The sequence below is a fragment of the Podarcis pityusensis genome (assembly GCF_964106645.2).
Source record: "Podarcis pityusensis genome assembly, chromosome: 8".
Lineage (NCBI taxonomy): Eukaryota > Metazoa > Chordata > Lepidosauria > Squamata > Lacertidae > Podarcis > Podarcis pityusensis.
Window position 1 is genome coordinate 68,186,647 of NC_138033.1, and position 12,722 is coordinate 68,199,368.

The following is a 12,722-nucleotide window of genomic DNA, read 5'->3' on the forward strand; positions in this document are numbered from 1 at the left end:
AGTTGATAGAAACCCCAAAGTCATCTTCAAATAGAGAGCGTGATTAACTCCCCAGTTCCCTAGGATCTATCAAAGGCAGACCATATCCTGCATTCAGACAGCAGGCTAATTTGCTCACTTCTGGAACGGACAGAGTTAACTTGTTTTGTTTTAAAATTCAAGTTTGAGCTCTGACCCTCCGCTGGCCAGGCCTCAGCTAATCAGGGCAGTAATTCAGGCCAGCTGCGGCCAAACTGGAGCTCTGAATGCATTTGTCCAATCTGGAATAAAAGCATTTGGGGCGAGGATGCAAGCTTTAACAGTTTAGAAACAAACACACCATTGCTTCAGCAGCTCACAATACAATTTCATTGCATGGGATCCTAGAGTTGGAAGGGACCTCCCTTCCCTAAGGGTCTTATCTTCCAACAGCCTGCAATGCAGGGATCTCAGCGAATCATGGGTACTTCTCGGGCTTCAGAATCCAAACTGTGGTCTGAGTGACCAATTGCACCGGCAAGCCATGGTTTGGAGTCCCTCAACATCTGGAGGGCACCAGGTTGGGGAAGGTGGCACTGTCAGGTCTAAAGCAGCTCAGCTTGCCCCTTTCCTGAGGTAGGGTGGAAGGCACTATGGGGCTTTCGGCATGTCTACCTGAAACACTCCTGAAGTCTCAAGCATCTTCTGGGTGAATGGAAGGAATCCACCCAACTCTACTCCAGTTTCAGACTGGGACAAATCAGCCGCTGAAGTGCTTATAACCCCATTAAAACAGGGGTAGCCATGCCCAAGAAGGAAGCAACAGCAGGCTACAACTTCTGCCACCCTGACCGTAAGCCATGCTGGCTAGGGACTGATGGAAATTATGAGTCCAACAACAACTGAAGATACATCGCCAGCTTCCCTGCTAAATGAGAGCCAGCAGGGTGGAGTGATTAGAGTATCAGACAAGGAGAGACCAGGGTTCAATTCCTGCCCCCTCAGCCATGAAGCTCACTGGGTGACCTTGGGCCAGTCACTGCCTCTTGGCCTAACCCACCTCACAGGGTTGTGGTGGAGATTAAAAGAGCAGGCCGTGATGGAATGGTGCAATGGAGAACTTATGAAACAGCAATGGAATACTAGCTCCGCCTAAGGTATGGTGGAGAACAGCAACAACCGACAAAAGGTGGACATAATACAGTACTAGGACAGGAAGAAACATCATGGACAGAATAATAGCCACAAACAAAGAACAACAAAGAGAGAGTTTGAATGCTTTACCTGTAAGACTGTAAATTAGTTGATGTGTTAATGCAAATGGAAGTCGTTAAAATTGCAGCTGCGGTATAAGGGTTTGTTATTTTGACTGGTTTGTAATTGGGATTTATAAATTTTTGGAATGCAAAATTTTTGTTAAAGTAAATTATCAAGCCATCAATTCTAACATAATTTGGCATATGAACAATTGGCATTATTGGTTGTATTATAATTTGGTATTGTGACAATGAGGCTTTTATTGGATCATGGTAACTGAAAACTAATAAAAAATTATTACGCATAAAAGAGCGGGCCACCTTGAGATCCATCCATGGAGAAAAAAGGTGGAATAGACATGCAATAAATAACAACAACAGTGGATTATATACCACTGTGCCCTCTAGAATAGCCTATAAAAAGGTAAAGGTACCCCTGCCTGTACGGGCCAGTCGTGTCCGACTCTAGGGTTGCGCGCTCATCTCGCTCAAGAGGCCGGGAGCCGGCGCCATCCGAAGACACTTCCGGGTCACGTGGCCAGCATGACGAAGCTGCAGCTGGCAAGCCAGCACCAGCACTGCACACGGAAACGCCATTTACCTTCCTGCTATAAAGCGGTACCTATTTATCTACTTGCACTTAGGGGTGCTTTCGAACTGCTAGGTGGGCAGGAGCTGGGACCGAATGACGGGAGCTCACCCCGCTGCGGGGATTCGAACCACCAACCTTGTGATCAGCAAGTCCTAGGCACTGAGGTTTTACCCACAGCGCCACCCGCGTCCCTAGACTAGCCTATAATTCTAGGCTATTCTAGAGGGCCAGTGGCAGTACAAAGGACCTACCTTCTGCCTTCCAGGGCTACGGGCTCCTTGGCCATTGGTTTCTTCACACAGTGGCTTCAGGCCACCCCCAATGAACTTGGAGGGCTCTGCAGGCTCGCCGTTCCCCAGGCCCTTCATGGCGGCCCGGTACGACATGCTGCGGAGGTTGCGCTTGAGCGTCCCTCCATCCAGCTCCGCTTCCTCCAGGTCTTCAAATGAAATGCTGGGTGCTGACATGCGCTTGGGATCCAATCGGGTGGCTTCCTTGCTTAAGATGGCCGCCGAGAAGCTCTGGTGCCGAGAGGGGACCTTGGGCTTGGGACCCTCTGCCAGGCCCTTGGGGATGAGCTGTTGGGTGCCCACCTTGAGGGCAACTGGGCTTTGAGTGCTGAGGACGATCCGGCGGGGCCCAGTGGGCGATGGGGAGCGCTCGGCCAAGAAGGCAGAGCTGTCCAGTGGGCCCAGGGAGCTGCGCTTGCTGTGTGGGGACACATTGTTGGCGCTGAGGCGCAAATCCGAGCTGACCTGGTGCTCCAGCAGAACAGCCTTGTCTCCCAAGGAGCTGGTCGAATGGCGCTGAGACATGGCGCCGGCGTCTGCAGATTTGTGGGGCCTGGAGAAAGGGAGAGAGAGCATCAGGGATGCAGTTTTCCAGCACAGGAAGCAAACAAAATATGGGAGTCTCTAGGGATCTGAATCTGCCAAAGCCATGACATAATAAACATGTGCAGACCATTTGGGTGGTTTCATTCAGAATCTCTGAGGAAAATATATTTCTTACTCATTTTGGAGTAGGTAGTAACACTTAAATGAAAAAATTGTTTTAAAATACATTGGTACCTTGGACGTCGGACGTTATGCGTTCTGGAAGGACGTTCGACTTCTGAAACATTCGATTTCCGAGGCATGGCTTCTGATTGGCTCTTGCAACCGGAAGAGCCAATCGGAAGCCGCTTGTCTGCCGCGTCGGATGTTCGGCTTCCAAAAACGTTCGGAAACCTTACTTCTGGGTTTCTGTCGTTCGGGAGCCGAAATGTTCAGCAACGAAGACAATTGAAAAATGAGGTTTGACTGTACCAGGATATTGTCTTATGATATTCTCAGTTGGAGCTAAAGTTACTAAGCATTCCAAATAGTAACATTATTCCAACAGGCGGAAACGTTATTCCACAGGGTGCCGCCCCAAGCCTCCTGCCGGGTGCGCAAGGCTTGCGGACACCCGCCGGAGGGCGCCCCGTGCTTCGGGCTGCAGGCTGCTGCCCGCAAGCCTTGTGAGCCCGCAGGAACTCCCGCTGGGCTTGCAAGGCTTGCGGATAGCTTCCTGAAGCCTGGAGAGCTAGAGGCATCGGTGCGCACCAACCCCTCTCACTCTCCAGGCTTCAGCGAAAGCCTGCATTCGCCCCATAGGACGTACACACATTTCCCCTTCATTTTTGGAGGGGATAAAGTGCATCCTATGGGGCAAAAAATACGGTAATCTGTCTAAATACCGTATTTTTCGCTCTATAAGACACACCAGACCACAAGACGCACCTAGTTTTTGAAAGAGAAAAACAAGAAAAAAAATATTCTGAATCTCAGAAGCCAGAACAGCAAGAGGGATCGCTGCGCAGTGAAAGCAGCAATCCCGCTTGCTGTTCTGGCTTCTGTGATAGCTGCGCAGCCTGCATTCGCTCCATAAGACGCACACACATTTCCCCTTACTTTTTAGGAGGGGAAAAGTGAGTCTTATAGAGCAAAAAATATGGTATTTCCTTTTCTTGTGACAACCATAAGAAGGCCATCTGTCACGTACAATCTAGTTGAGATTTCTGCATTGCAGGAGACTGAACTAGATGACCCTTGGGGTCACTTCCAAGTCTACAGTTGTATGTTTCTATAAATAAATATACTCAATTCTTTCCAAGCCATCTTCCATTTGGCCCACCCCACATCACCAAGAGAGGAACCCGCATAAATTCTTGCTTTCTTCTTAAATTAATTTCTAGGAGCAACATCTCCCCAAAAGCTGCTGCTGAGTGACATTCCTACAGTAAGTGGAAAAATGTACCTTTATGGGGTGTTTTTTTCTTTAACAGCACCATCATTTGGGTGGTTAATAGGTCATAAAATCACCTGTGCATAGTGCCACATAAATATTAGCAAAGCATAGTATTAAACCTTTGCTGAGGATGATTTCATAGGCACCTTGCTGCTTATTCATTCCCATCGAAGCGGTCAATTTCATAACAAGACTGTTTTTTAAAAAGTTAAACACAGAGGCCGCGGAACTCTTTCAGCTTGCAAAGACTAGGGGGGAAAAAGGCTGTCCAACCTGTTGGATTAGTTTTCAAACTGATTTCCAACTAGTAGTCTCTTCCAGTTTTCTATAGCGGGTTGGGGCACAAAAAGGTATTCTTAATTCAACTGTCTCTGTAAAAGGGCGGGGAGCTCCTGTTCCAGATGCCTTGAATGCAGCTCCTAGTTTAAAGATATTTAGGGATCCCAGGACAGCGTTGTTTTCATGCTGGCTAGGATGCAGTAAGTTTTCCCCTTCGTTCCTTCTTCCTTTGGAAGGACTCTAGAAATGTACAGGCATGCTACAACAACACTATTTATATCCCTCCAAGGGGACGCAGGTGGCGCTGTGGGTTAAACCACAGAGCCTAGGATTTGCCAATCAGAAGGTCGGCAGTTCGAATCCCCGTGACGGGGTGAGCTCCCCTTGCTCGGTCCCTGCTCCTGCCAACCTAGCAGTTTGAAAGCACATCAAAGTGCAAGTAGATAAATAGGTACCACTCTGGCGGGAAAGCAAGATGAGCACCGCAACCCCAGAGTCAGCCATGACAGGACCTAATGGTCAGGGGTCCCTTTACCTTTAAGGAGATCAAGATGCAGTGCATGGTTCTCCCTGCCCCCACTTTATCCTCACAACAACCCTGTGAGGTAGGTTAGGCTGAGAGATGTTGACTGGCACAAGATAACCAGGGAAATTCATGACTACTAGGCACAAAGGCTGTGTCCTGCCTCCACTGCTGGAGGTGGAATGTCTCTGAATGGCAGCTTCTGGGCATCAAATGAAAAGAGAGCAGCCGTGCTTCAGTTGTAGCCTTCCCTGGGTGGCATCTGGGCAGCCTATGTGGGGACAAGATGCTGGGCTTGATTGGCCACTGGCTTGATCAAGCAGCCAGGCTCTTCTTAACAGGTGAGTGGGCAATTTGAACCCTGGTCTCCCGGGTTTGAGGCTCTAATTGCTACACCCAAAAACCATAGACCCCTGATTATTTAATATGAATGAGGGCATGCAGAGGAAGAAATAATAGATGAAAGAATTATAGGAGCTGCTTTTGCGTCTAATTCACAAATCTCACTCATCGTTGTTCCTGAAATGCGCCACTGAAAATTGTTCTCCGAGAATAGCCACAATTGGATTTTCACACATATCATAGCACAGATTTTAATCAGGCTGATCCACCTTTCCATGCCCACAGGCAGGTGAGTTTGGAAAAGCAGGCACCAGGTTAAGCAGAGGTTGAATTCTTAAGGGCTCTACAGATAAAACAAAGTATGCTACCTTTAACTCCTAGGAGGAATGATGATGATGATGATGATGATGATGATGATGAAGCTATGAACTGCAGCTATTTGGTGCAATGCCTGGAAATTTCTTTATTTACAACCCACACCTGTTGAGACATGTTATCTAGGGTGCAAGGTAGATTGCATTATTTACTCCACCAGCATTCCTTCCAACCCTGAAGGAGCAGGAACACCCTTTGATTTCTCGGTTGGCAGGTTGGGGCACGGCCGGAGCAGGCAGCAACAGAGAACACACAAGTTAAGAAAACAAAAAGCAGCGAGACTCAGGAAATCTTGGACTAGACGATCCTCAGGTTCTCTTCCAACTTCATGATTGTATGATGTCAAGGCCAAGATCAGGATATGGATAAGGTGGGCAAATGCAAAAAAGAGGAACAGAGTGGGGTGGGCCAATGCATCTAATAGTTATGTAGAAGAACAAATCAGCTCTAGGTAACAAGGTACACCTGCAGAAACTCCATCTTCTGCCCAACTATTAAAGACGTAGGAGGTGTCTGTCCTCTACATTTCCTATCTGACCCTAAAGGTAAAGGGACCCCTGACCATTAGGTCCAGTCGTGGCCGACTCTGGGGTTGCGGCGCTCATCTTGCTTTACTGGCCAAGGGAGCCGGCGTACAGCTTCCGGGTCATGTGGCCAGCAGGATTAAGCCGCTTCTGGCGAACCAGAGCAGCGCACGGAAACGCTGTTTACCTTCCCGCCGGAGCGGTACCTATTTATCTACTTGCACTTTGATGTGCTTTCAAACTGCTAGGTTGGTAGGAGCAGGGACCGAGCAACGGGAGCTCACCCAGCCGCGGGGATTCGAACCGCCGACCTTCTGATCGGCAAGCCCTAGGCTCAGTGGTTTAACCCACGGCGCTACCTGCGTCCCATCTGACCCTAGTTGCACATAATTTCAACCGTGGTGGTGGGGACACAGAGTGATGCTGGCACAATTAGCTTCCTCAATGAGAGTTAGTGCCACGTGCTGGCTGAACACACAAGCGGGAATGTTCCCGGTTCAAATTTCTCATTTGCTATGAACCTGCTGGCAGTTCTGTTGGTATTATTATTTCTGAGGATCATACTGTTGACTCCTCCTGCAGGGCTGTCATTAAAAAATTACTTAAGTCATGTATACAAAGGGCTTTCAACATTCTAAGTGCTACACTGTGCTGATTCTAACAATTTGTCGTTTTGGATTTCCAAGTACTGGGCCGCAGGAGCCAGGTTGGGAAAATAACATGCAGGCAAAACTGGCTAGCATCAACTCCTGAGGCAGGATGTAATAAATAAAAACGGAATCAGAGAATCATAAAATTGTAGAGACGGAAGGGACTCAAAGGGCCATGCAATGCAGGAATCACAGCTAGCCATATAGGACTAGCAGCCAGGTGTGATTCAATAACCACTTTCAGATGAAAATTAAAGCCTGATTCTATGGGTAGTGCATCTGCATTGGATGCAGAAAGTCACAGGTTCAATTCTCACCATCTCCAGGCAGGACCGAAAATGTTCCCTTTCTGAAACCCTGGAGAGCTGCTGCCAGTTAGCGTAGACAATACTGAGCTAGCTGGATCAATGGTCTGAGTGACTCAGGATAAGGCCTATCGTTCTCTCCCAGGACACTTTCAGATTCACCATTTCCGGGTGTGATTCCATCATGTGCCAGCAAATTAGAGTTGCACCATTCAAGTTAATTTGGCTCTCTCAACAAACCTGCTTCCCTGCAAAATTTGGACTTTTCATGGTAAGAGAAGCGAGGTGGAAATGCACCAGAAAGTGCGAAATAGCACTGGGCTTGACTCAATGTCATATAACCTCCTTGCAAAAGAAACAGAATGAGTACTCAACAAATAGCCATTGCTATCTAACCTCCCCACAAATTTTGTGCAAAGGAATCATGATAGATGCTGATTAAATAGGTCACCTGGAAATAATCAGTTTTCAGGAAGGAGGTAAACTTTAGGGTTATAGCTCCTATCCAATGTTAGCCCTACTCACTGTAGATCCATTGAAATTAATGGACATAGCTAACTTAGGTCCATTGATTTCAGTGAGTCTGCTCCAAGTAGGACCAACCTTGAACACAACCAGATATGACTATAGTGGTGCCCCGCAAGACGAATGCCTCGCAAGACGAAAAACTCGCTAGACGAAAGGGTTTTTCGTTTTTTGAGCTGCTTCGCAAGACGATTTTCCCTATGCGCTTGCTTCGCAAGACGGAAATGTCTTGCAAGTTTGTTTCCTTTTTCTTAACACCGTTAATACAGTTGCGACTTGACTTCAAGGAGCAACTCATAGAACGCGGTGTGGTAGCCTTTTTTGAGGTTTTTAAAGACTTTGGTGATTTTTGAAGCTTTTCCAAAACTTTCCCGACACCGTGCTTCGCAAGACGAAAAAAATCGCAAGACGACAAAACTCGCAGAACGAATTAATTTCGTCTTGCGAGGCACCACTGTAGTTTCACTTTCAAGCCCTTCCGTGAACCCAGGAGAATGCCAGCAAGCCTAAACAGCTTGTAAGCTTTTCATTAGTCAACCTGTTTCCAGCCAAAGCACTTTAAATATTGAAAAGCTTGATCCTAACAGTGCCCACCCCCAGCAGTGCCCTCCCCCCAGCAGTGTCCATGGATTTCAATCAGATTCCTTTGTTTGAGACCTTGGCTTCCCCAAACTATTCTCTGAAGGCTGACCCTATCCAGGTTCACTCTTAAATCAGTCTGACTTAATTTACTCCCAAATATGCCTAGGTGACAGAGAGGCAGCATGGTGCTAGACATTTTTACTTGGGAGTAAGTATTCACTGGGCCTGCACAGGATTGCACCATGGGCACCTGCAATCCTTTGGGGGGGGCGGGGAGAGAAACAGAACACCTAAAGCGAGAGGGGATAATTACACACACACAGAGAGAGAGAGAGAGTAGCGTCTACATATTTTGCTTTATTTCACGGATTCTACAAATTTACTATTTGTTTCTATTTGGGATATCTGGGATGGGGGGGGAGGGAAGGGGAACAGTTGCGCCCCCCACCCACCGTGCAGTGGATACACATGGATTACACGCAGGAAAGCTACACTCGTCAATTACTAAATAAAATATTACAATCCTCTATTATGCTTCCTCGAGTAAATCCGATTGCACTCAGCTGGGTCATCACGCACAAGAAGCCCGCCCCCTCCACGCCACACGCGAGCCACAATCCAGTGTGGACTCAGACTCAGGAGTAAGTTCCACTTCGACGATGCACCGTTTACGTCAGAGCAAAAGGTGCCTGTTGCAATTTTCCAGCCAATCTCCTTTTAACCCTTTGTACGCCGCGCGCCACGCATGCGATCCTCGGGCCGCCTTCCGCAAAAGGAAGTCCTCTTATCAACAACAAGGGCCTGTATCCTGCGGGATCCCTGCTCAGGGTAGACCCGCTGAAATTAGAAGATCCAGGCCTGGAAAAGGATCGGACCCCTGCTAGCCTAGATTTCGCCCTCCAGGATTTGCAAAGGGTCGGAGTCGATGACCCTCTGGTGCACCCCAACTCTACAATTCACTGATTTGTTCCCTTAGTGCAGAATGCATCATGCGAAGCAGCTTTGCTTTATTAACTGCTGGGACGCCCTTTTCTAAGCGGGATACATACGACCCGCGGAGGTGACTGCCTGAACGCCCACGATTTGAAACGGAGCCACGCAACTCCAAATCACAGCTCCCCATAATCAAGGCGCGCGGGGTGGGGTGGGGGAGAGATGCGAGGAGCCTCCCTCCCAGTAAGGAAGCAAGTGGGCAAACTATGCCTTGTCCTCCTTTGACCAGCGAGCTAACTTTCCCACGCGCTCACAAACACACACCCAAAACAAACCCGCGCGCGCCAGTGCGCGCCTTTCTCCAAACGCGCTCACCTTCTTTACGTCTCCATTGGGGCTCCGTCTCCAGCGTCAACGGGGCGCCATCGTCCTCGGCCTGGGACAAGAAAGAAAAGAAAAGAAAAGCACAGGTGTCGCCTGAGAAGGGGGGCTCCACCCTCCGAGGAGGAGCCTGAGATCGAAGTGCACCTGGGCAAGCCCTCCCACTTGGCTCTCTTTCTCCAGCTGGGGCGCAAGAGCCGACCGGTCTCTCCTGCAGCCAGCCTGCCTTGCCCTTCGGGGCTTGGGCGTCCCAAAGACTTCCTCTGAACTTCCTTTAACTCTTCCAGGCCGGGCAGATTCCCACGCAGGCGTCAAGTTACAAAAGGTTCAACCCCCTGCCCGGTTAACCAGCAAAACGCAACGCTGGGAGTTGCAATTAAAATAATAATTATAATAATAAATTGTTATGGCGTGGGCTTTCGTGGGTCTAGACTCTCCTGATACTGTTGCAAAGGGTTTTAATGGACTTAAAATGTTTTCAAATCAATGTTAATTCTTGTGTTTTTTACAGTGTCCTAACCTGCATAGGGACGCGGGTGGCACTGTGGGTTAAACTACAGAGCCTAGGACCTGCCGATCAGAAGGTCGGCAGTTCGAATCCCCGCAACGGGGTGAGCTCCCATTGCTCGGTCCCTGCTCCTGCCAACCTAGCAGTTCAAAAGCACGTCAAAGTGCAAGTAGGTAAATAGGTACTGCTCTGGTGGAAGGTAAACGGTGTTTCTGTGCGCTGCTCTGGTTTGCCAGAAGCGGCTTAGTCATCCTGGCCACAAGACCTGGAAGTGGTACGCCGGCTCCATCGGCCAATAAAGCGAGATGAGCGCCGCAACCCCAGAGTCAGCCACGACTGGACCTAATGGTCAGGGGTCCCTTAACCTGCATAGCTTCGCCTCCGAACGTTTGCCTTATACCGAGTCTATCTAGCTCAGTATTGTTAATGTCCTCACTGACTAGCAGCAGCTCTCCCAGATTTCAGAGCCCCATGCCATCTTTTGCATATTATTTATTTATTTTTCATCCTTCACCATTAGGCCCCATGGTGGGTTGCAACCATTTAAAATTCAGAATTAAAAAGAGTTAAAGCAGGTTACCCATCCTAGGAATAGGGTGGGTCCTGAAAAACACACATCACAAGGGTCGAAACACAAAGGTAAAGAGGTGTGTCTTCAGCGTTCACGAAAAGCTGCATAATAAATAAGCCAGATGGTTATTTGAGTTTATGGCAGAGGTGAGATTCAAACCCACAACTTCAGGATCCACAGCTATGCCTTTTAGTGAGCAGGCTACTCCAGAGGCTAGCAGAGGTGGGCAGGCCATCGGCCATTCATAAAACACAGTGTTCATTCATAAAGCAGTAACATAAATCTCCATTGCTACATTTTGGGTGTATATTGAATGTACAAGTTTATGGCCACGCTATAGTGTAGTGCTTATGCGACTGTGAATAAAAGGTGGCTGGGCTCATTGTCTTGGGGTTTGGGGGGGAAGAGGTGACAAAACTGATTTCCAATAAGTGCCGCCCCCTTGATTTCCATAACAAGTCCTTGAGTCTGTACTCTGAATGGTGACACCAGGGACCTAGAAGGTGCAGGGCTTGTCAGTCCAACCCCTGCACAGTCTCATCAGGGTTGACATTAAGGCAGTTGGGCCAAATTGGGCCCCGCGGGCCGCTCCTAAGGGGGCCCCTGCACCAGGGCAATCTAGATGGATTTTATTTATATCTATAAGATTTTGCAGAATTTGGCTGTGAACTGGGGCCCTATAAAAAAAAATTCAAGTTGTGCCCCACTGCTTCAAATTGGGCCCCACTGGCTAGCCCTGAGTCTAATAGTTGCTGGGCCTGAGTTGCCCTACTCTTGCATGAAGTCTTGGGTTTACAATTTTGGGAGAGGGGAGGCTGCGGCACTGGGGAGTGGGCAGGCTGGTGGGGCCCCCTAGACTTAGAGCCCCGAGTTGCCCTGCCCTTGCATGAAGTCTTGGGTTTGCAATTTTGGGAGAGGGGAGACTGCCCGCTGGGGAGCAGGAGGCTGGTGGGCCCCCCTAGATTTAGAGGCCCTAGGCTTAAGCCTACTTAGCCTATACATAAATCTGGCACTGCTGCTCAGAGTAAACCCACTGCAATTAATGGACCTAAATTAGTAGTGCCCTTTATTTATTTGAACAGTGCATTACCCCTCTCATTGAAGAACTTCCTTCCCAGAGCAGTGTAGTTAAAAGCAACTGAACTCTGCCTGACAAGAAGAGTGCAACTAAGCAATAAGGGGACCCCTGACCATTAGGTCCAGTCGTGGATGACTCTGGGGTTGCTGCGCTCATCTCGCTTTACTGGCCGAGGGAGCCAGCGTTTGTCCACAGACAGTTTTTCTGGGTTGTGTGGCCAGCATGACTAAGCCACTTCTGGTGAAACCAGAGCAGCGGACAGAAACGCCATTTACCTTCCCGCCGGAGCGGTTCCTATTTATCTACTTGCACTTTGACGTGCTTTCGAACTGCTAGGTTGGCAGGAGCAGGGACCGAGCAACGGGAGCTCACTATGTTGCGGGGATTCGAACCGCCAACCTTCTGATCAGCAAGCCCTAGGCTCTGTGGTTTAACCCACAGCACCACCCACATCCCAACTAAGCAATACACCAGCATAAAAAGTGCACAGCAAGAATTAAATTAGATTTATTATTCTGATCATTAATTAGTTAGAAAACATTAAAAACCCAACAGGAGCAAAGATTTAAAAAACCAACCAAAATTTAAAAGTAGAAATAAAACAGAGTAACTTAGGGTATCTAAGGCTTTTGATACTAGTTTGGGGGAACTGCAGGTGGAGAGATATGCTGTTGGGCCCAGGTCCTGCTTGCCAGGTGCATCTAGTTGGTAACTGGGAGAACAGGCTGTTGCACCCAGTGGTCCCTTGGCCTGATTCAGCAGAGCTCTTCTTACACTCTTATGAAAAGGAAAATGCCATTGGGAGTTCAAATCGCAGAACTCTTAACATTGCATGAAATTTGGGGCCCCGTGCATCAGACAGCTTGGAAACGCGGCTGCAAAGCCCAGATTCTGCAGCTGCAGCTCGCCCTCTGCTGGGTGATGCTGCTCATTGCCTTGAATACACTTGCAACTTACATGCATTTAACTCGTGGGCATTCATCTTTACAAACTTGACAATTAAAATAAATAAATTGAAAGGGTCCAGAAAGGGGCGGGGAGGTGTCAGAGGGGGGGAGAGAGAGAACTA

General features: G+C 48.5%; 1 protein-coding gene across 1 annotated transcript in view; it reads right to left on the bottom strand.

Moving 5' to 3' along the window:
* The window catches only part of ARHGEF16 (Rho guanine nucleotide exchange factor 16), a 38,631-nt gene extending 28,910 nt beyond the window's left edge, over positions 1–9,721 (bottom strand). The window contains exons 1-2 of the mRNA XM_081016117.1: positions 9,491–9,721; positions 2,058–2,649 (exon numbers count right to left, since the gene is read on the bottom strand). Coding sequence (XP_080872243.1) covers positions 2,058–2,621 — 564 coding nt within the window. The 5' untranslated portion in view covers positions 2,622–2,649; positions 9,491–9,721. The remainder of the gene's footprint in view (positions 1–2,057; positions 2,650–9,490) is intronic.
* Positions 9,722–12,722: the final 3,001 nt, after the last annotated feature.